The sequence below is a fragment of the Triturus cristatus genome, chromosome 7 (assembly GCF_964204655.1).
Source record: "Triturus cristatus chromosome 7, aTriCri1.1, whole genome shotgun sequence".
NCBI lineage: Eukaryota > Metazoa > Chordata > Amphibia > Caudata > Salamandridae > Triturus > Triturus cristatus.
Window position 1 is genome coordinate 1,631,616,917 of NC_140590.1, and position 24,565 is coordinate 1,631,641,481.

A 24,565-nucleotide genomic window follows, 5' to 3' on the forward strand; every position below is an offset into this window, starting at 1 on the left:
GCCCCAAAACCACAAGAAGGCTTGCTAGTAACTTTGTTTGAGTTTGGATGGGAGCTGGTTTGCTTGTACCTGTCCTGGGGAGGGGGAGTTGGGGTTCTTGTTCAATCCAGGAGTTGTTTTTAGGAGCCAGGTGTTTCAAGGACAAGGTAGCTAATGGGGAGGAGACGAGACCAACACAATGGTACCCCCCCATAGATCTTAAATGTACATCATGGAACGTGCGGAGGATGCACACTATGTCGAGACGCCACAGAATACATGCGTACAGAGGGGTGCAAATCGCTGTTCTGCAGGAGACGCACATAATGGCGAAAGAAGGAGCTGCGCTCCAGCGTAGATGGAGGGGCCAGGTGTACTACACAAACTTCTCAGCTTTTGCCAGGGGAGTTCTGATCTGGGTAAGGACGGGAGTACCATTCCAGTGCACTGGGCAAATAATTGACCCTGAGGGGAGGTATGTCATATTGTCGGGACGATTGGATGTTAGAGATGTAACATTGGGTAGCATTTATTGCTCAAAACACAGAACAGGCCTCATCCCTGACTCAGCTCTCCAGAACACTGGGTCCAGTGCTGACGGGATCGATAATACTGGGGGGGGGCTTTAATTGTATTTCAGACGTAGGGTTGGATAGCTCCCACCCTCCTCTCCCAGACGCTCCCATACATAAAGTAGCAGAAGCATGAAGACACTGGCAGCAGCAATGGGGATTAGTGGACACCTGGAGGGCGCAACACCCTTGGGACAGAGACTATTTCTTTTTCTCAGCATTACACGAGTTACATGTGGGTCTAGACCCCATATTGTGCTCCCCTGATGTGCATGAATGTGTACAGTCAAGCGAATATCTAGCCAGAACAATCTCGGATCATAACCCGATATTACTGGGACTAATCTGAGACCCAAAATTCCGACCTGGCACCTGAGAACCAAAGCGCTGGAGGACCAGGTCTTCCAAGCGACAGTAGACGCCGCTATTGGGCAATATTGTGAAGAAAATGACTGCACGGCGACAAGCAAACTCATAGAGTGGGACGCCTTTAAAACCTTAATACGGGGACGTTTTATCTCGGAGATGGTGGGAGTTCGGCAGTTGCTTATGAAGGACACATTGGTGGCCGAGAAGAGACCTTTTTGACCTAGAGAAGGAAAGGCCAGAAAGGAGAGATAAGCAGGAGGAGCTCCTGGCAGCCAAGGAAGCAGTAGCTGAGCAGGTATAGAAGCTGCGTTGCTTCGACTATAAAAATTATATGGTCCGGTCAAATGGGACATACTTACGCTGCCATATCACATGGGGGGGGATTAGGTGCTCCGGACCTTAATCTGTATTATAGGATCGCACAAAGCGTGCACACGCTTTTCTGGCTACATGGCCCTGCTGATACACCACACATTCAGATCGAGAAAGTAGTTGCAACACCGCTTCCTATACCAGCAATCTTATTCAATCCACCGGCTGGCAGAACCGGTATTCTGGATTTAATTAATTTGAACGTACATGCTTGGCACTATCTTCTAAAGCTGCAAGCTGGAGCCATATTGTACTCCCCGTTAGCTCCTTTGGAGTGGTGTCGCTGGCTTCCTGCATGTACAGACAGGGGGTCACTCGGGCGCTGAACGCCATAAACATTACGACGATAGGAGAGATGTTTGAAGGGGGCGTTGCGAAAACATGTGATGAAGTGGCGACGCAGGACCTACATGATACGCTGTGTAATAGATTTCAATTCCATAGACTGAGGCAATCACTTTAGGAGATCCTGGGTAGTGACTTGGCGGACCTGCCTGATGTGGCCGCCCTTACATATACGATAAAAACAGAATCGACGACACAAACTGTATCCAAGTTGTATAAATTGACTCAGAGCTTTCTAGTAAAACATTATACTAAAGTTAGACTAGCTTGGCAGGCAGAAATAGGGACAGACATAGATGATGAAATCTGGAAGTATTGCTGCGAGACCACAAAACGGATATCACTAAACAGCCACCATAGGCTGATCCACTTCAAATTTCTTAATAGAGTGTATTACACCCCTGAGAGATTGCATTGATACGGGTTGAGAGATTCCTCTGATTGCGAGCGCTGTGGTGCTAGCCGGGCTGATTTTTTCCACCTTGCCTGGTTGTGCCCGGGGATTGCCAGCTTATGGGTTCTGATTTTTAAGGCCCTAGGGGATATCACTGCTGTAACACTAACTCTGGACCCTATGCTGGCACTGCTGGGATACTCCCTACACGTCCCAAAATCTATCAGGAGGCTGGTCGACATGGGGCTCCTTGTAGCTAGACGTAGGGTCGCGATCTGTTGGTCCCTTGACCCGATCCCCACCATGGCCTGCTGGTCGAGAGACATGATCTACTGCAGTATGCAGACTGAAAACTATAGTGAACTTCTTCCCCCACGTAATCGCCCTAAGAATTTTTGAGAATTATACAGAACTTACCTGGCTACCAAAGAAAATGACGCAGTGTGTGCGGCAGCCCCTGCTCATGAGCAGGTACCGATTGTGCCGTCAGGCAAATGGATATAGTTGCATAGGGCTTTGTGATCCTTACAGAGTCTTGTTACTATACAGGTTCCTGTCTTGCTGGGGTGGTGTGATGAGATGCTATATGCTATTGGGGAAGTCTTTCTGTGATATAAGTCTCTAATATGTTTCATAGGGGCCCAGGCCTCGTGATGTTTAATGTTATCGTGTAATATTGTACCGAGGTGCATTCAGAATACTTAATGGACTGTCATAATGATTGTTATGCTCAAGGACTTATCACAAAGTGTCTCTGATTTTTATTTTTTTATTTTGTGTTCTGTAATAAAAATGTAAATAAAAAGAATAATTTAAAAAGAATTGTCAAAAAATAATTATATGGTCCGAGCTCACTCTGAAAGGGACAAATCTGGGGCCGTACTGGCCTGGTTGGCTAACCCAGCTAGGAGAGATTCGGTCACATTAGAGCCAAAAGGGGAGGAGGGAGAGACTCGCCACAGGCAACAAGATATTAACAACATATTCCTGGATTATTACACTGATTTATATAAGAGTAGACTGTCCCCTTCGAATGAGGAACTTGACGAATTCGCAGATGATATAGAGCTACTGGCAGTGTCAGTGGAAGTAGCGGAGACCCTAGGAAGAGACATAGAGCTGAGTGAGGTGAGGGGGGCCATAAAGAGCATGGCCAGGAATAAGATACCAGGGACAGACGGGCCTGTAGAGTTCTACTCAATGTATATCGATCTACTAGCTCCCAGACTGGTAGACATATATAACCAAGTGAAGCAAGAAGGCTTCTGCATATTCTCGAGGCCAATTCCTATTGCAGGGACGAGGCGATCATCTTTGTGGTAGATGGAATCACAAACACATCTGGGCACACCAAATCACTATATCTATAATCCAAAGAGCAACCGTCATAAAGTGAGAATAAAGATTAATGACACTCAAGCGAAGTATTAGTCCTATATGCCACAAATTAAAATGTCCTTTCAATTGAGGAAAAGAAGGTCTTGAATCAGGTTCTTCTTTATATTTAATTTTCAGTTCACAATGGAATGAACAACAATGGCAGCCGACGTACGTTTCGCCCCCCTGGGCTTTTTCAAGGCTGCAGAAAGATATTACAATACCATTTTTAAGAATAGTGACACTCCATGGTCACCTGTAAAACATACACATCAATGAAAATGCCCTTTAACGATGATTACACGATGGTTATGTGCGAAGCGTTACCTCATGGGGGGGAGACTGGCGCAGATTGGAGGCCTGGGGAGATTTAGGAGTGTCCTCAATGGGAGACTTATACGACGAAGGCAACCTGATCCCATTTAATAACCTTAGAGAGAGATATGACATACCTGGGGGGATTTCTTGTTGCACACTGCCCTCACGGCAGCGATACGAAAACACTGGAGGGAGGGACTCACGGAACCGCAGACATCGGTGGGATGCCAGTATGTGGTAACTGCAGCTTGAACCTTTAAGGCGGTCACATGCCTCTACAGGCAACTCACGCATGAGACACTACGTCCTCTGAGTACGTTGCATCAGACATGGGAGGAAGACTTAGGCGAACCTGTAGCTGAGAAAGCATGGGGGGAGTTAGTGGAGAGGGCATGGAAGAGCACTAGGAATGCTAGATTTCAATTGGTGCACTTCTACGTTTTGCACAGAGCTTACCTCACACCGGGAAAGATTAATAAATATTTCAATACACAAGCAGCAGCTTGCCCACGCTGCAACATAGAAGGAGCAGTCTTCTTCCACATGTTCTGGAGCTGCCGAACCTGGGGGACTTTTGGGAAGAAGTAACCACAACCTTAGCAGATGTGACCGGAAAAGAAGTAGCAGTAACACCTGGGTATTGCCTACTACACTGGTTCCCCTACACGGCTAAAAATAAAGTGACAAGTAGGTACCAGGAACTTGGCCTGGTATTAACAAAGAGAAACATCACCAGCCACTGGAAATTGATAGGGGGCCCTAATATACTCAGATAGAAAAAAGACTTCATAAAATGGGCAGACTGCGAGGGAGCAGTTAGGTTGCAAATAGCCAAGAAAACGGGGAGCGAAAAAACGCTGGAGGGAGCTAGAGCATGGACTGCATTGGTGGAATTATTGAGGAATCCAGAGAATGAGGTAGAGGAGGATCCAACAGGGGAAACCCTTGCATGTGAAAGCAGAACCCCCTACTGTAGACACCAAGGGATGACGTACAGAGGAGCAGATACACGACGGTATTAACTCCTCAGACTGATAAGATGTACGTGCTGGACCCATAATGACAGCTTTCAGAACAAATGGATGGGCATTCCCACATTAGGAAGATGATAGGTTGCCTACCTATGACACACCTGGGGGAGGTGGGTTGTGCGTAACAGTTGGGCATAGTCTATAATGTTGAGCATTGATTGTTCAAATGCCTAGTTTATACAAAAGAGAGCTCGATGACTTGATTATGATATAGCTTGCAGTGCCTTTAATAACTGATAGAGGGGGACCTGAGTTACTGGCACGACGCACCACTTTGCGTTAGATAAGTATTGTAGACTATTGGAGAGTGCGATCGCATATCCGTAACTTGAAATATTATCCTAGTTTGTTAAAGATTTCCACAAATGTATGCTTTAAAGCTTAATAAAGTCTGTTTACAAAAAAACAAATCAGTCTCCACCAGGATTGTGTCTCAACACTACAGTAAGTTATGGACGTGTAGATCCTCTTTCGATGTAGCTGCTTCTGAAAGATGATGTCACTTCATTCAGAGTCGCCAGGCATCAACCTTGCAGTTCCACCATCGTGAGGGTTGGTGGAGCCAGACTACCCGTCAAGGAGCCTAAACAACTTTTCAACAAGTGGAGGCCAGAGTGACCTGGGGGATAAGATGTTCAGCAAAGTTGGAGATCAGCACCTTAGTTGATTCCTCTCCAGCTGCTACGGGAGGGAATCTCAAGAACCTCACATTGGTTGCCGTCTTTGCTTTCTCTAGAGCGATAGTTTGACTCTCCTACAAAGATATCGCTCCAGAGGCACCTTGTCAAATACCGACAGGCCCTGCAGCCCAACCGTGGCATTCCCTGTCTGCTACTCTGCACCCTGTATCCAGGATGCCATGCCAGTCACCATCGCTTTACTCCTGACGTCCTCCATCCATCTTTCCAATAACTGACTCCAATGCGGTGGCCATTTTCTCTACTTTATCCAACGTTTTAACAAAGGCGTCAAAGAGAAGCCATCCTTTTCCTCTGACCTGTCACTGCTCTCTTATTCCCTGTCAGTGTACCTTTCTTCCTCATGGTGTGAGGCTGAAGAAAGGCTTGCTTCTAGTGTTCTGGTTGTTTTTCAATATCTCTGCAGAGCCTCAATGACAGAGCAACTGTCGCACATGGCCGGGGTGAAGGAGAATACTCTGTGAATACCACCCCATCCTGGGTGACTTTTGCTGGCAGTCCTTGCCCTACCACCAGAACGGAAAAGAGTGTCGCAATCAGTGCCAGCCGTCGTTTAGCTATTCCCAGTCTCATCGTCATGGGAGGGCTGTCTTCTTCACCAGATTTATGACCAGGTGTCAGCATCACGATTTCCCCAGCATACTCTTGTTACCAGCCTCGTCATGGTCCTTGGAGTATCGTTTCACATCGGCTGCCATCTTAAATGCAGCATCAGCTACAGAGTGAACCACACATAACCGCTCAACCATCAATCTTCAGGACAGAGCCAACCAACCTGGCCTTTTTAGTTACAGATCAGAGTTGGATTGGTAACTAAAAAAACACCCAATTTTTTTTTAAAGCGAGCGTGATAAGGCAACATAGGGGATGAGAGAAACATCGGGTGGGCGCCAGTGAGGGTTCAAACAGACAAAATACAGCTAAGTGAAGCAACGAAAAGAAAGCACATGGCCGAGAAGGCAACGTAAGTTGAGTGGGGGAGAAGAACATTGCAAGAGAGAGAGGAGCACAGAGCATAGAGGACCTGGGGAGTTGAGCCCATGAGGGAAACAGTGTAAAAACACATGCACTCTTGTAGTCTTGTAGAGTGCTTAACAAAAAGAAAGGTTAGCGCCTGAATAAGCGAACAGTGGAAGGACATAGTAATGTAATGCCTCCATGCTCCAGGGCCGGGATAAATAAAATAAGATGAAGTAAAGCCCATACAGCTGATACATAAGAGGCAAGCACATGAGAGTGACAATGAATTCAACCAATAGTAAGCCATGTGCAGGCTCTAAGCCCAAGGTCAGCAAACAATATGTCTTGTAACAGACGGCGCATGCACTGGCTACTAGGCAAGACCTAACAAGCATAGGAAATGCAATAGGTCTCGCCTTTGTTAAATTAATTTGTTTTGTAAATGGTATTGTTTTTTTAGTTTTGTATTTATTAGTGTATGTTTTTGATGTATATATATGCATATATGTGTATATATATTTTTCTATGCATATATATGTATGCATTTATATTTGGAAATATATATATATGCATAGATCTATGTATATATATGCATATATATGTATGCATATTTATAAATATGCACTAATATATACACACATATATACACATACATATGTATGTACACATCTGCATATATGTATGCATATATATATTTATTAGCATATATATGTGTAAATATTTATGTATGCATACATATGTATTAATATATATTTGTAAATATATATATATATATATATTTGCATATATATGCGGACATATATAAATATATATGTATAGTTATATGTACACATTCACTTTCTTTTAGCGACTGCTAGTTTCAATTTGCTCTTATATGAAATAGTGGAAATCCCTGTCTTTTTTTCAAAAACATATACAAAATGAATTATTCCACTGCAAAACATTTAATAGTCAGCAGGAGTTTCCCCCTGGGTTCCTGTTAAGCGCCACAGACGGTGTCAACATCGTTTCTATCCTTAATTAAAAGGACTAATCTATCCTGGCCAGTAGCTTTTGTTTGCACAATTTCTCAGTATCTCCCAATCTCCAAGCTGCACAGCAATCTTAAAAGCCTTCATGCGAATTAAAAAAGAAATATGTGCCAACGCAAATCAAACAACATAGCTTTCCCGGAAACAACCCGAAGTGTAGTTTTGTTTCTCTCTTGACAAACGCTGTACTGCAATTGCGTCATCTCAATGAAGTCATAAAATGAGGCTTGAGAAAACTATTCATACCAAACACTGGAGAACTAGAAATCTTTGCAGCACTGTGGCGCTCTGAAATAAAATCCTAGGCGCGCAAGAGGTGATGGGTTAGATGGAATGGACCTAACTACTAATCCGAGTTTGAGAGTGGAGATGAGAGGGACCAGTGATTAAAGGTGGGCGAGCTGACCTTTGACCCCAGAAGAGGCTCCGTTCGTGGTGGCGGGCACACGCCCAGTCGCCCACAGTCGTCATTAGCTTACACACAGCAGTTCCCTAATTTCACTCCTCAGTAGTTTAGTTAGGTGTCAATCAAGGCCTCTGTGTGGTTTGGGGTGCCCCTGCATCCTTAAAAGGGGTCACATCTGTTTGCACAGTGGGCATGGAGCATATACGTCAGCCTGAACCCCCTCCATTCTCCGACCAACTTACAGGGCCCGCGTGGGCTTGTGTTTGAAAACCGTTTTGATATTATCGAAGGGACCATCAGGGGGCAGCTGTGACCAGAAAGCGAGGAAGAAAATCCTAGAAAAGGGGCCGAGAAATACTGACGCCAAGGGAACAAACAGCAGCGCATTATGGAGCCGGTATAGCGAAACAGAAGTACACACCCAACTTCACAGGAGAGGAGAAGACGGGAGCCACACGAAGAGCACACATTTCAAAGAAGACCGCAGAGCAACGGCACAAAAGGGGAACGGCGATGACAATTAATATTCATTAATTAAATATGAAAATAAATGAAAGGTCAATGATTAAATAAAAATTTGAAAAAGTAGGACGTAAAGGAAGATTGTTTTTCGTGTGAGGTAAAGTTACAAGCGGTTTGGTAAGCCTATACACGCAATCTTAAAAACAAAAACGTCACAAGCCCCACGCGCCGATAATAGATTAAGGTAAACGTGAACAATAGAAGGGAATGCATCCTACACGCAAGACGCATGCAATAGTAAAAAAAAAAAAAAACTGCAGAGGGAAGAGCATATGACAAAGAGAACAAGTACAGGCTATGCCAAGCGGAAGTGATCGCGTTTGCGATCAAACATCAAAGCAGCAAAAGTGAAAGTAATCGAGCAGAGCATCAAAGGGCTGGGTGAGAAGGGAGGGGGGAATGCAATGAGCAGAGGAGCAGCTGTGCACGTGCATGTGATCGTGCACTCAAGGTTTAGGCCAGCCAAAAGACTGTGGGTAGCACTTTGAAAATCCCACATATAAAATGTCTCTTCGAGCCTTTGGCTCGCGGGACCTAAAAAGGGATAAAAACTGCAGAGAGGAAAATCAGATGCATACAAATGACATAATTTGGTGAATCTGAATCACCATTTGAATTTGTGCAAAGATTTTGGCATTTTAAACATATCAACCTACAGATAGTTTATTGCGCCTCTTTAAAAAAAAATCTCACCTGATGTGCCCTTCTTTACCTACCCAAACAATTACAAGTAATTTTGTCAGAGATCACATGAATACCATTCATGTAGTCTAACTAAGGTCAAAGATCTTGTACAGATATCAGGAGGTCATAGGGCACATTGCGCCACTTTCACCAGCCCTGTACTCTTTTTAATTTGATGTCATTTTGACTGCTAAGTGGCTGCCTGTTTGGGATGGTTTCCTACTGCATGCCTCTGCCTGCTGTGACCACTCGTGTTTGGCTGCTCTGCTGCTGTTTCTCTGTGCACTGCTGTGCCTCTTCTCCACATCAATTCAGTGCCTCCCTCACTTTCTGCTCGAGGTTTTAATCAGTATTATGTGTACTGGTTTGTAGCCCCTGTGTGAAGTATCAACAAAGTCATTCTAAGAGTAACTGCTTGTGTGTTTGAGATACTCAGGGAGACCCCTAGGGATTCGGTGGATGGCAGAGAGCTGTTTCCCGGTCTTGAAGACTGACACTGCTACGGTCGTACTTGGTGAGGCAATCCCTCATTTGATATAATTCTAAAATAGCTCACTGGTCACTCATGCTTATAGAGACTAGGGGGGAATCATAATTGTGACGAAATTTTCGTTCCTTGCGCTATTTGCACGTACTCTGTTATTTGCACTTGGCATATTTGCACTTTTTCTAGCTTAAACCTGTAAAGCTGTATTGTATTTTATAAATGAACTATCACCTTTTAAATGTTTTTTTAAAAAAAAGTTCTACATTTGTTGATGCTCTGATGTGCTGATATTGACGAAGCTTCCGTCAGTCCTCGTCTATTCTTGCATCCCTCCGCTTCCCCGGTCCAACGCCGGCCTTTGTGGCCGTTTGATTGGAGGGAAGCGGATACTCCCCTCCCACGCCTTTGACCTATCAGGGCCTCTGTTGTTCGCTCCTCTAGGGAAGGCGGAGACGAGAGTCCTCGAGCCGGGCAGCTATTTAGCTTCAAGCTGGGCCGGACGCGCAGCGGACGCGTGCAGCGGGCGCTCCGAAGGCACGCCAAAGGTAAGCCCGTCTGCGCCCGTCCGCGCCAAGGACGTGACAAAGACGGGACATACTGCTCTTCCAGTTAGATTAACCTACAACGCTGAGGTCCTAAAGAGTTTAAATTCGACCTCCCTTTGCCAACATTCTATACATCCTGACTGCATATATGGAGCTTGTGTCTGTGGCAGATGTCTGTCAGAGCTTCCATTTGTACTCTCAACTGGAGTCTCTCATCAGAATGTCTACTCTAGGGCTGGCACTGCTAGGAACGGGGGTTTACTTGTTGGAGGCCTTATCAACGCACGATCTATGGGTAAACATAGTCAAGACATCAGGGACCTAATTCTAGACTCCCAACTTGATATCCTCTTTGTAACAGAGACCTGGCTCAAGGACTGGAGCAGCCCAGATATTGCCGACGCGATCCCTTCAGGCTATCTTATACAGAGGAAGGACCGGCCAGTGGGTAGAGGTGGAGGACTGGCTATTATATTTCGTGATTCATTGGTCTGTACTTTCTTTGAATTGGATGCGTTGCTGGATGTTGAAAGTTTGGGTTTCTGTCTTTCTCTGAATGCCACTCTATGTTTCTCTGGTGCTCTTATGTATAGGCCTCCTGGTCAAAGTGTAAAATTTATTAATTCACTTAATGACCCATTAAGTTACTTTATGCTCAAATATGCCAATTTTACGCTTTTAGGTGATTTTAATCTTCATTTAGAGGATCACTCTGATTCTGGAACAAATAATTTTCTTCAAACTTTAGATTTGTTTTCACTACAGCAAATAGTGAATGGCCCCACCCATTTGGCAGGTCACACCCTCGATGGGGTCTGCTCAAATCTATCGCACCTTGTTGCAGATACCCCCGTTCCCCTAATCTGCTCTGATCATTCCTTTATCCCCCTTAGAATTACTATGCCTCCTATGACACAGATTGTGAAAACCTTTAATAATCCTCAGCAGGGGCCCTCATGGACGCAGATTATTAAAAATCCTAATTTAACCACAGTGGCCAAAAGTCTAGTTCCATCTTTAACAGGCAATACAGATACTGATTCCCACCTTTTTCAGTCCTGGCTCACTAACATCAGCAAGGCCATTACGCCCTCACACATAAGAAGCAAGCCGCTAAAACCAAAAAATGTAAATACCCCCTGGTTTACGCCCACACTGGCTCTTGCCAGATTGCATTGTAGGCAATTGGAGCGGCAGTGGAGAAAGGGATATACGGAGAAACAAAAAACAATTTTCAGGGAAGGTAGGAAAGCATATCTTTCCCAAATTCAACTGGAAAAAAAGGAATTCTTCACAAATAAAATCAACTTAGCTCAAGACAATCAGAAGACGATTTTTCAAATTGTAAAATCTTTCACAACACCGACGGCGGAGCAAAGAGAGTTGCCCGCCTCTCAGTTACTATGCGATCAGATCTCCTTGTTTTTTGAGGAGAAAATCCTCACCATTCAGAAAAATTTCCCAGATGCCAATTGCTCCCTTGACTTCTCTCCGACGAATAGCTCTGCCTCTCTGGTGGCATTCTCACCTGTATCGTTAGATATGACCCTTATGGCCACACAAAAATGTAAATCGGGGTCGTCCTTGGACGCCTGTCCTCCATCGGTTCTTCACAAGCTGTCAGAGGTAGCAAACCCTCTGATTAATCAGATTGTTAATTCGTCCCTTAGTCTGGGCGTTGTCCCAGCAGACTGGAAGTTGGCACTGGTTAAACCATTAAAAAAAAAACAACACATTGACTCAGCTGTGCTTTCCAATCTCCGCCCTATCTCACTTCTTCGATCTTTGGGAAAAATTACAGAAACCTTTGTTTTAAAGGAGCTCACAAAATTTCTGGAAGATCAACCGATTCTTCACCCTCGCCAAGCAGGATTCCGTCCCAAACATTCTACGGAATCAGCCCTTATTGAAGTTTCTGATGCCCTGAAGATGATTGCAGATGGAGGTAGGAAGGGGGTACTGATTCTGCTCGATTTGTCAGCTGCATTCGACACGATCTCTCATGACATCCTCTTGAGACGTCTCGAATGCAGCGGCATCTCGGGCACGGTGCTGAAATGGATCAGATCCTTCCTGACCTCACGGAGACAGGCCATTACCCTTGGTTCTTTCCTCTCTCCTGAACGACCCATTTCAGCAGGAGTCCCCCAGGGAATCTTCCCTAAGTCCATTACTTTTTAATGTCTATATGGCCCCTCTGATCACTTTGATCAGTTCCTTCGGGATTGAGGTTCTGTCATACGCAGATGACACTCAAATGATTATCTCCTTGGAGAACGACTCCACGCAAGCTGAAATGAATTTTAAAGCCTGCCTAACTGCAGTTCTCCAATGGATGTCGATTAATCATTTGAAGTGTAACACCGATAAAACAGAGATTCTCCCCATAGGGACTGACACCTCTTTCCACCCGTCGATGTGGTGGCCTGACGGGGCTACCCCACCCCCTGAGGTGGTCAAGGTCGCCAAAAACTTAGGAGTCCAATTTGATAACTCCCTTTCCTTTCTTCCTCATACTAAAGCAGTCGCAGGAACGTGTTTCGGCTTAATTAAAACTCTAAAAAAATTCTTCCGGCTCCTTCCTTTGTCAGCTAGAAAGTCCGTAGCAGTGGCCCTGATACTTTCTCGTATGGACTACTGCAACGGGCTACTGGCCGGAGCCAATAGATCAGTTCTAAAGAAGTTTCAGGTGGTACAACATGCTGCAGCCCGCCTGGTACTCAAACTCCCCAGAAGATCCTCAGCGTCTGCCGCCTTAAATAAACTTCATTGGCTCCCGGTCCACAAAAGAATTCTCTTTAAAATCCTCCTCATCACGTTCAGGACAAAGACGAAGATTGGCCCTAAGTTTTTGTCAGCACGTATCACTCCTTACACTACCACCAGGCCACTCAGATCCTCCTCGGCAAATCTTTTAAAATTACCCAACTACAGATATAAACGTAAAGGCGCAAAAACCCTAGCCTTTTTGGGTGCCAGAGCATGGAATAAGTTGCCAGCCCAGATTAAACTCTGTAATACTGAACTTTCATTCAGGAAAGATCTCAAAACTTGGATTTATGGTATCTCGGACGACTGCTGCTTTGCTTTGATTTAATTACTCTTAGCAAGTCAATAATCCGTGCTATCACTACTGTATGACGCCAGCGCCAAGATACTCCTCGCGGCGTGATAGTGCGCTATATAAATACAATCTCAAATCAAATCAAATCAAATAACGCCAACCACCACACATGGCAGCCATGTTTGTCAAACAGCCCGTCGCAGGGAAACTATCTGAAACATTCACAGAATGATTAAGACAACAATCTTCACTTAGCTCACCGAAAGCATTTTTCGTGTCATAAATCCAACCAATTTTCAATTTATGCCTGGAAATCAATTGTGTAGTTTCTTGGCTCAAACGTCTGTGATTCAATATGAAAGCAGAATTCCAAACATTTGCAAAATACATATTATTTGATACAAAACCATACACGGATCTGTTTGGTGATGCAATAATTCAAAAACCTAATACTATGTTTTAAAAAAATATATGTTCAGGAAATTTCCTTTCTTGCTTCCATCCCTATGGAGGGATTTCAGTATCAACATGTTTCGAAGAGAAAACCATCTATCCTTCATCTGGATTAGTTGTCTGTTTCATGTTTAGTAATTATGATTCAGCACAATTCAGGAATTATTCCAAACCATCACCATCAACTTTTTGGAAGCTAAGTTCTTACCCATACCTCATGCTTGGTATAAGAATGAAGATGGATCCAATCAACAAGTTACGGTCACATGATTGTCGTTGCAAATTAGGTGGAAAATGGCAATGTTGGTGAACCTGTAACCTCAACCGAAGTTCAGACTCCAAAATAACGAAACTTAACATAGTTTTTATTAATTTTGGTTGCTAAATGTAGATGAGGGAAAGTGTTGCATGTGTGATCCATGATCTTCTTCAAACATATGTGGACGCAGTAAAAATACTTTGAATGATCCTCTTCAAATATCTGTGGACACAGTAAAATATTTTGAATTTAGCCATTACATAATAGCTATTGTTTATCTTATCTAACTGCATAGTCTCAATGTCAAGTTGAGTTGTGTCATCCGCAGTAAATAATAAGGATGTGTTGATCAATTGTGTGCAGTAGTTCCTAACAAATGATGATTGCAGCAGTTGCCTAATATTACCCCCCAACCCCTCCCGCTGGCCCCTGTGGTGTGAGGGCCCCATCAGGCACTGTGCATGGGCGGGGGGCCCTTGGCCTGAGAGCTCCTGACTGGGTCCGGGGAGGGTCCTTGTGTACTTTGCAGGGGGCCCCCCTCAAGTTTCGTTACCCCACTGGTTACAGTTATCTAAAACAGAGCATCTCTCATCACTCGATGAAATGTCCCCGACCTATAAATGTTGCTTAGTGACTTACACCCAAATTCCTTAAACTGGAACTACTTGGAATATCTTGCAAGCATGTCCTCCTGGCCAGCTGCCTATTTACTGGCAAACGCTCATAACAATCAAGAGTAAAACTTGTCCTACAGGAAGTTTGGAAGAATCGCTGATCTAGGCTGTAATGCACGAGTCAGAACATAGTGTTACAAAACTCAGTAGTGCTGGTACATACAGACATGGCAGTAACTAAAAGTGCATAACGCAGCAATTTCGGGCGAAGTAAACTTACAAAACATAATGGGCATCAAATGTCAGTTATCGATAGTAGATAAGACGTGAGCGGCCCCCAGATATCCCGTGGTTTGGATGGTGTAGGCAGTTCCTCCTCATAGCATGTGAGCTGATCCCGACAGTAAGCCAGATCCTGTAACCATAGTTTAGTGGTAGGCACAGGTCGGCCCCCCCCAGCATATGGAGACCCTGTGCTTTGCCAACAACAGTGCTATGGTCACAAGCTTCTTATTAGTCGCCTTAACATTAGAGATGATACCCAACAGGCATACTTGTGGGCTACATTCAACAGGCTCCTCAACCATCAGACGTAAAATTTGTGTGACTGAACTCCAGTACTCATGCACCTTCGGGCATTCCCAAGCTAAATGATAGAAATTAGCACTGGGCGCACCACAGCGTTTACATCTGTCAGCTTCCCGCAGCCCATATTGATGAAGCTGAGCTGGAGTATAGTACAGCCGATGTAGATATTTAAAGTGCACTAATCGTATATTGCCATTTGCCGTCAGCTGACCCATTAAGCGGCAACTATCAAACCATTCATCTTCACACAGCGGAGCAGGCAGTATGGCATTCAATTTTGCTAACGCAGATGTGCCCCTAACAGCTACATCCCTCTGTGATGCCTGGTAAAGTCTGGTGACTAGCTTGGTTTTGGATGTGGTAGTATATATAAGTTATAGTGCTTCAAGTGCCGGTGGCTCTGTAGGAAATTGTGGATAGAGTGCATGCATAGCGGAGCGCAGCCTATAGTGTAGACAAATTTAGATAATCCCTACGTTGTACGTCTTGTGCATGCACACTTGCAAGACGTACAACGTTGGGATTATAAGTGCAGAAGGACGGCGGCCAGGAGGAAGGAGAGCGGCCATGGCAAGGAGGAGGCAGCCATGGCAGGTAAGTGCCCTTTTAATTACTTTATAATTACTTTGGGAGGGTGGAGGGGCAGGCTAACTACGCTCTGCCACGGAGTCGTGGTTTGGTCTACATTCCGCGTTCACAACGGAACGCGGAGTAGGCAAAACTACGTAAACTACGCTGCCGGAGCCTAGTTACCTGCCCGGGCTTAATTTTTACAACATTCAGTCTGAAAGTTCTTAAAGGGGCCATTCCGTGAAAGCTGTCACAATAGATTTCAAAACAGTAGACATCATCAGATAAACAAACATTCTAGAATGCGGGTTGTGAGTGATTGTTGCAACAGCTGGACTGGGCTAAAAAAAACACTTTTTTTTTTACTTTACACCAAATGACCCTTTAAATCAAAACACCCATCCCATTAAAATTTCGTTTTTTTAATTTTTGTGAATTAAAAAAAATATTTCCGCATCTATGTATTTGTATGTCGAAGGCTTGTTTCTGCATTTTTGTGTAATGTTTTTATGTTTAAAATCATCAAAAAGACTCCCTGGCTTCCAGTTATGTGTCAGTTGGGTGTCTGTGGATTACAATAATGATTCAGCGGGTTTCTCCAGATTCCAGTATTGATCAAATGGGGATTACCAGATGTAAATGGGTTAAGAACCTCCAATCTAGACAACAGATCACGATTATCAAAATTCTGCTTACTGTTTTTGGGGAAAGTTAACAGCAGATTGAGCTAGAGGAATGGCCACAAGGCTGAGTGGATTGTAGGCACATCAAAGATAGACAAGTGTCTCGTTTATCAAAACACTCCTCTTCACATTTTTGTTGTTGTACATTTTTTCAGCCACACAGGAAAGAAAAGACATCCGGGTGTAAAACGAGTGAAGTAAACCCAGGCGCATTGATGGTGACCACCAGCTCCAGGAGGAAGTATGCGAAACGACAGCAGAGGAGGGTCGCACGGATAGTTGAGAACATTACAGACTGCTGGGAGAAGCTGTACTTCCTGCATGGTATGGAATGCATGAAGCAAAGCTCTTAGTGCCCCTGGTTCCTGCTCAAAGCCCTCCACTCAGCACGCTGGTCTCTTATGCAGAGTAACCCCAGACTCATGGGAGGATGTCACTGAATATGTCTACACCTAATCTATCTCAAACTCACTTGAATGGACCTCTGTGAATATCTGTATATATATAGTGTCCCAGAAACACCCCAGTGTGCCTCCATGTAGATCTATGGATATGTAACCCTGGATTCACCAAAGTGTTCGTCCTTGTATGTCCATGCATTATGACTCTGCAGACCTATGCATGTTAACCTTCATGTTGCCCTAACCATAAGTAATCAACTATTCACCCGAGTGTGCCTACAACATTCTATTCTCATCCAAATATTTATATACACAAGTAACCCCAGACTCAACGGATTGTGCCTCTGTGTATAAATAACCATGCATAAGCAACCCAAACTCACCCGAGTGTGTCTTCTAGCATGCACACACATAAGCAACTCTGGACTCACCCAAGGATGTCTCTGTACATATCTTCGCGTTAGTACCCCGGGATCATTCGAGTGTGCCTCCGTGCATTTCCACATATAAGTTACCCCTGACTCACCCATGTGCTTGCTTGTTTGCCTACGCACAAATTGGACTGAACTTACCAAAGTGGGCCTCTGTGCATGTCTATGCATAAGTAACCCCACACTCATCAGAGTATTCCTTCATGTATGTCTGCTTATAATGGGCGTCCATATAACCCATGTATCCAACTGTTTGTGCTTGTGTTCTATACGTGTTATCCTGGATTCACCAAAGTAGGCTTCCGTGTATCTCTTTGTGTAACCTAGAACTCACCCATGTGTGCCACTGACTATGCACACTGTCTGTGATCACGTGTAAGTATCCCTGGACTTATCAGATTGTTGTGCCTCTGTGTACTTCTATCCATATGTTTTCACACACTCCCTCAAACTTGCAGCCAGGTACGTTTATACCTTTGTTATCCCAGACTCATCAAAGACTGTTTCTGCCTCTGTACGTGAGTAACCTCAGACTCATGCAAGTATGTCTCTATGTTTATGTATGTATGCCTATGCATAAGAAACCCATCTCACGTGAGTATGCCCCTCTGTATATCTATGTATACAAACCCAGACTCACCCAATTGTGCCTCTGTGTAGACCTGTGGAAAAAGTAATCCTTGATTCATGTGACTGAGCCCCCCATGTGAGTCTATGCATACATATCTTGGGCCTCATCTGTGTGCATAACCCTTGAACAAGAGAGGGTGCCTTTGTGTATGTCTATGCATAGGTTCCCAAGGCTCATGCTAGTTTGTCTTTTTGTATGCGTATTCTTAGTAACCCAGGACTCAGTCGACTCCGACCAGAGCCAGCCTTTATCTACGTCCAGTTATTAAATGTACATGGGTATTGTACAAGCGCCAGCTAATTCTTTTTCGCTGGGGTGACATGCTTTTCATCAGAATCTGCCTTATTTTTACAGTACGGGCTTGGTATTGTGTCCACGACTTTGTTCATCTTCAAAGAACGATGGATATGTTCTTTTTTTCAAATCTTTTTGTTAAGTTTTACATCTGAAATCCCATTGCAGTGGTAACAATGCGCAACAAGAAAACAGCCGTGCAAGGCGCAGTAGCCCAGGCTTCATCCCAACATTTCCTCGTGTATCAAAACTCAAAACGATAGACCTCCAGGAGTGCAGCTATGGGTTGGTACCGTGAATCCGTTCCTCAGTTGGAAAAGCCCACTCTGCCCCGTGTTCCCATGGCATCCCCCATCCCAGTCCTCTCCATCTGTCGGTGCTCCCCTGGAGCTCTACAGCCACACGCCGTAGGCTGACGATGGATATCTGACTCCAAGCCACCCTCCCTGTAGATGGAAGGAAGAATCCTGTAGTGCTGTGAGGGAGGGCTGCATGTTCAGCAGAAGTTATTGATGGCTCTTGAGCTTCTGAAAGAGCAAAATGCTCCTCCTGCCCATTGCACTGCATTGATCACATTTAGTTTTTGATAGGTCCAGGCTACACTATGTCCAAAGGGCTTGGGACTGCAAATGCAAGGGAACATCATTTTCCAAGAAGGACACTCACCAACTCTTCGGTCAGCCCTTATGGCGTTGGAGGGCAGCATGCACAGGATGACTGCGTTAGTTTTCACAGAGCTTAGACTACTTGACATTACCACTCAACATTCAACATTCAAAAGGCTGAAGGTGACGTGGAGCAGGCCCACAGACTATAATGCTGTGTCCAGACGGCGGCGTGTTCAAGGGGCAGTGTAGCATGCACATGTAGTCGGAGTGTTTTCTTTTGCCAGCTGGTCCCTTTGTCTGGGGTCACTGCACCACATAACCCATTGCTCATGCCTGCTGGAAGAAGTCCAGTATTTGCCTATTGGCAACTATAGGTCGCCCAGAGATGTATAGTAGGGGTGCCCTGGATCCTGCTGCAAGCTTGGAAAAGTCCATCCCCTGTATTCTGCTGTTTTGTAGTAAAACCATCCATAACTGTAGTGCAGAGGGCTCCTCACAGGTACAGGGGTTGGTGCACCTGCACCTGCTGCGCCATTGATAGCTACACCCGTGTCTGATTTTATTTGACGGAGAGAACTGAAGAATTGATGCTGCAGTTTGGGTTATTGCTGTAGAAGAACACGCCTGCTGGTGTCTGCTGTGTTATGTGTCTCATGGCTGCACTTGTAGGCTTGCCTCACAAAGATGTTTATCCCTTTAAGTGTCACTGGCTGTAGACCCAAGTCCTTCTTTTCATTCATGTTTTAAGGGAAAGGGGGATACAAGTCTGCTGGGCTCCAGAGAGCAGGTACCAGCCAAGGTCAGAAGAGGCATCTTCAACTCTGAGTTTAACATAACTTGTTCACCCCTTTCTTCTTCCACGGTTGACTGCTCTCTGGGTGTTAGGAGTCCCTCCTGCATTGGGACCCCGCTTCCCCCCTTTGTGGTTCAACATATAATGGATTCACTACTTCTTCATCATTCTTTACTGGTGACAGCTTGTTTTCTAAACCAAGAGCCGAATAATTGTTTTGTGCAATGGAGACTCTGGAGTTGCCGAACAGGACTGTAGCACAAAGATGTTTTCTTGGAGGCTTTGTGGCAATAAGGCTTTTATTTGAGCCTCAGCCAACTGCTTGTGGTGTTAATAGCAGTTAACGCCATTTGCAGAAGTTGTTAACTGTGGTTAATTTCCCACGGTGTCGTTATATCCTCGAGTCTACACTGATGATGTTTAATGAGGGGATGGACAATTAACAGTCCAGTAGAATGTCGGTGACACTGCTTTTAGCTTCCATCTTCCTAACCTGCACAAGTACACGTAGACAAAAAAGGCCACATGTCCTAGTCTGCTGTTATGTAGCTGCGTTCTGGTTGGCTGAGCCATTCTCAGCATTCCATACAGGGTGCTTATAAACTTTATTGGGTTTTCCATTTAGCAGATGTTCATAGCAAGTCAATGCCAATGAGCTATAGAGATCAAGGTATTCTATAGTAGCCTTCTGTATCAAGATGAAGTGCACGTGAAATTTTGTGATTCAAATAGATACTCTGATATCCAAGCAGAAAAGCAAACTTATTTCCCTGGAATGAGAATGATTACAAGAGGAGGAGACTAGGGACTTCAAGAGGGTAAAATCACCCTGATCTCTACCTCCAGGCCGAAAGGATGGTGATTTGGTCATGATATAAGGTCAATCTATTTTTTATTAGAACATTGTTGTATGTAGAATGTTGAGAGCTCCACTAAAGACAATGAAGTTTCTAAAGGCCAATCATGGCAGGTATAGGCTTACTGCATCAACATACTATTTCTTTTTCTCTCTTTTTACTTTAGAACATGCTATCCTCAATAAATGGAATGTTCTCATACCCTTATACGTCTGCCTTGTGCTACACCAGTTGTTAAAGGTCATCTCCCTTCGGCTGGTCATTTACTTCGGGTTGAGGGCTCACAACATGTGGTATAGCCCTTGACAGTGTCCATAAGGATATATGAAGGGCCTTTTCCAAGTCACGGTAGTCTGAGTGTCCTGGTTTGGCATTGAACATCTTCAAGTGCCCATTGCTGTGAGTGCAGATAGAGATACCCTTCACTCTACAAGACTCTTGTTTGAATTGTCCTAGCAGACCTGGATTGAGAAACAGTTCTCAATGATTCTTATTTCTTTCAGACAAACATTGCTGTGTTAACCCTGATGTGTTCAACAACAATATATGGTAGTTTCAGTGCTAAATGGTCGGTGTAAGTATCTCATGTGTTCATAGGTTTATCTCTGGTTATCTTGAAGGGCCTAGCCTAAGTGGTTTCCAACTATCTGGACCATTCAGATATTAAAATCTGCACAACACTATACAGTTCTGCAGAACCAGACATGTTGTAGCTCGCATCTGCTGAATGTAAGCCCTAGACAGATTCCTCAAGTCTTATTGAAAGAGCACCCATAGTTTCCCAGTTAAGTACAGAACATTTTATATTGTGATGGTATTCACAATGAATGGACTCTGGGCACTCAAATAATAAGACGTCTTTAAAACCACTGTAACTGGATTTTGGACTTTGTAATATTTTCAAGATATTTGTTGTGCCATTGTTGAAGATCAGATTGATCCACCTATTCATCTCAAGGTTAGTATAAGGATTGAGAACCTGCCATGTTTTGACTTATTCACTGCATTGATCTATCCAGCTGCCCCTCAGACCCTATGAAAGATGGATGTTCAGCAAAACATAAGTGGGTGCAGTGGGTTCCTGACCACTGCTCAGGTTACTGCTCATTTGCTACTCTTATTCTACCGGACACGTTAGACAGTAAAGCCTCTTAGAAAACTAACTGGACCCGAATAATTTAGAAATTGTTCAGGATATACCCTGTTCTCCTACCCAATCAAGCTTTTAGAAAGTTCCATAAGCACATATAGATGCAACGGAGTCGAACAACCCATTGCCAGAATGCTATCGGATGTAACCAGCACTATATTGGTTGTCCATGGAGTGATGGATGACTTGAGGATGAATTAGATGACACTGTTGTTGGTGTTCCTTCTTGCTCACAAAGCCCACACTAGTGTTCCCGGAAAGACTCTGAATTCGATGAAGTCCTTCTTGATTAACCGTACATAGAGGGTAACTCTACCACCTTCCAAAACTCTCCTGTATTGATAATTGGGGACACGCATCAGCATTCTGTATCTTCACTCCACTGTTTCCGATTCCCGATAACCCGATTCTCCTTCCTTCAACATAGTATAAATATTTTGCCACACGCCCATTTCCTTGGTATGATTTGTGAAGGTCCATTGTCTATTAGGCAGGTTGTAGCTTTTTGGGAAGATAAATAATAAATCCAGTGGCTGACATCTTTGAATCCGGTAATATACAACTCAGCCTATCATTATTTAAAAGGGGCCATCAGGTGAAGGACGTCACAATATGTCTCAAACCCAAGCAGACGTCATCAAATAAAGCAACATTCTACACTGCTTATTGTTTTGATTTTAGTGATGCATGACTGGGTAAAGAGAGCTGTTTTTTTATTGCCCCTGATCATGTGCTTCTTTGCATGTCTATTTCTCCACATTGCCATTATCTTGATACCTGTGTAGCACTTTGGATAAAGGAAGGAATCCAATATGGGACTATCTTTCAATAGATTACCCTTTTTTGTGTAGTTTTATAATATGTTGGGAACGTTGTTGTTAACTAGGTGAAAGGTTTGTTGCTGGAGCCAATCAGTGGGCCGCAGAGTGCCTTTGACCTGCTTGGTCTATGTCTCCAGCAATGGAATGCCTCAGTATCATATGGAATGCACCCAGCATTGGAGACTCAACTTTGTACGTCTCGGCATACCTGGCTGCAGTAGTGGGTGCTACCAAATGGGCGTGGGGGTTGGGGGAGAGGGAACAGGAAAAACACTTATCTAAATGAGTCCGGCCAGACGGCCAGCAGCCGCTTCTCCTCCGTCCTCTTCTCTTCTCTCGGGGCAACAGGAAGCACACAGCCTCCCAGACTCTCCTGACCAATCAAAACGCTGCCTTACAGCATCATTGTGATTGGTCTGAGCGCCGTAGTTCGGCGCTCAGACAGGAGCGGGTCATGTTTTCCACCGAGGCTGTAATGCAGCCTGGGTGGAGAACATGCAAAGTGCGCATGACATTTTGGCCGGCCTGAGACAACTGGCCAAAATGTCATGCGAACATAGGAAGTGCCTACCACTCCTCCCCCAGCCTCTAAACAGGCCAGCCCACCCTCAACCAACTGAGCCAGTACGCTTAAATAAAATGATAATGTTAGGTTATTATCATTTTATCTTTCCATTTTTAATTGCTTAGTGGAGCGAGGCTCCTCCGCCTAAGCAGAGGAGCCCCCACTGCCAGGCTGATGTGAAGAAGGTGCCAATCTGAAGGAAGGGAGCCCGGATTTTTAAATGCAAACTGGTTTGTTCTGCAGCCCCAGAAGTATTTTAATAACCCTGACGGGTTAAAGCAAGACTGTGACACTTTGCACTCGGGAGAGGCCATGGCTGACGTTATGTTGATGCCAGGGACAATGATTGTGCCCACCCTGAACCCTGCTATGGTATCTCAGCCTAGAGACAACAAAGTCTTGCAGTTCTTCCGCAATGTCATCCAAGGTATCCCATTATCCTGTTTAAACCTATGTAGATGTTTGTCATGATGTACATACATTATTTAATTTTCTGAAATTACCCTGTATGTCTGTTTATAAATAAACAAAAAAGTGTACAATCTATGCAGAAAAAGTTCACTGTCTGCGTGTAAGCTTATTTTATTTTTATTTATTTAAAGATTTATAAAGCGCACAGCTAACCAACAGGGTTGCCAGGTGCTGAGCAGGACAACGCGCAAACCGAGGTTGCAGATAGTTGAAACAGAGGAATTATACTTGGTTATAAAGAAAGGTCTTTAGGTTTTTTACGGAAGGATTAGTTTAAATCTTGTAGGGCCCTTTTTTTGAGTGTTTTACCTTCCCTTTAGCGAGCACAGATACTGCTTTATCTAACAGCGATACCAAGAAGCACAAAAGAGCCTCTTCAGGAGGCTTCTCCTTGGCTTCTGGATAATGGGAGAAAGAGCTGGCTGTACATAGGGACTAGACAAACCAGGGTAACCCAAACCATCCACCAGTGTTTGGGTCACACATCAAAAGATTCCACTCAGTAACCCAGGAAACATTGTCATACATGTTCATGTTCTTTCCAATGTCTTCAGCTACATTTCAACTCCAAGCATCGATTCAGAAGAAAATTGTATCCTGTGTAATTGAACAACAATTAATGAGCAAAGTATGATGTTGGTAAACATGAGTTATTTACAGTTAGATCCATGTATGGATGCACAAGCAATCCCAAAAAAGGTGAAAGATGCTGTGTGCCTTGAAATGTATTTTATTTTTTAATCTGTTGGTCCTGATGAAAGCCCATAAGTTAGATACCATGGGCCGAAACATATGATATATGCTGACCACTCAGAGGCTGCACACCAAAAAGAATTGCAGTGTTGAACTAGACTGCACAGTTTATTCAACAATCTCTGCCTTGGTTATTTCTTTGCGACTTTCTTTCCCTTCTTTTCACGTGTATCTTGTTAACTGCATATTTTTTTAGATTGAGATACTGATTTTAAAATATCTGTTAAAAAAACATGAAAATACTGATTATCTTTCTTGTGAAGGAAAACTCCTTCAAATAATGATGGCCCTTCGTGCACCAAATGCAATGGTGTCTGGGTCCCTGATGGTGATTTGAGTTGTGATAGGCACACACAGATCATGCGTGTGCACCATCATATAGGCCTGTCGCACGGATTGCAGTCTTTCTGGACGAAGAGAATGCCCACAGCACTACCCTTATAGTGGTGAAAGGCTAGTGCAGTTGCCA

The 24,565-nt window shown here is 44.2% G+C and overlaps 1 protein-coding gene across 2 annotated transcripts in view; it reads left to right on the forward strand.

The window, feature by feature from the left end:
- The window catches only part of C7H20orf204 (chromosome 7 C20orf204 homolog), a 118,249-nt gene extending 94,827 nt beyond the window's left edge, over positions 1-23,422 (forward strand). For both annotated transcript variants that reach the window (XM_085619665.1, XM_085619666.1), the window contains one exon: positions 16,477-23,422. In XM_085619665.1, the coding sequence (XP_085475791.1) occupies positions 16,477-16,674 (198 nt within the window). In that variant the 3' untranslated portion in view covers positions 16,675-23,422. The remainder of the gene's footprint in view (positions 1-16,476) is intronic.
- Positions 23,423-24,565: the final 1,143 nt, after the last annotated feature.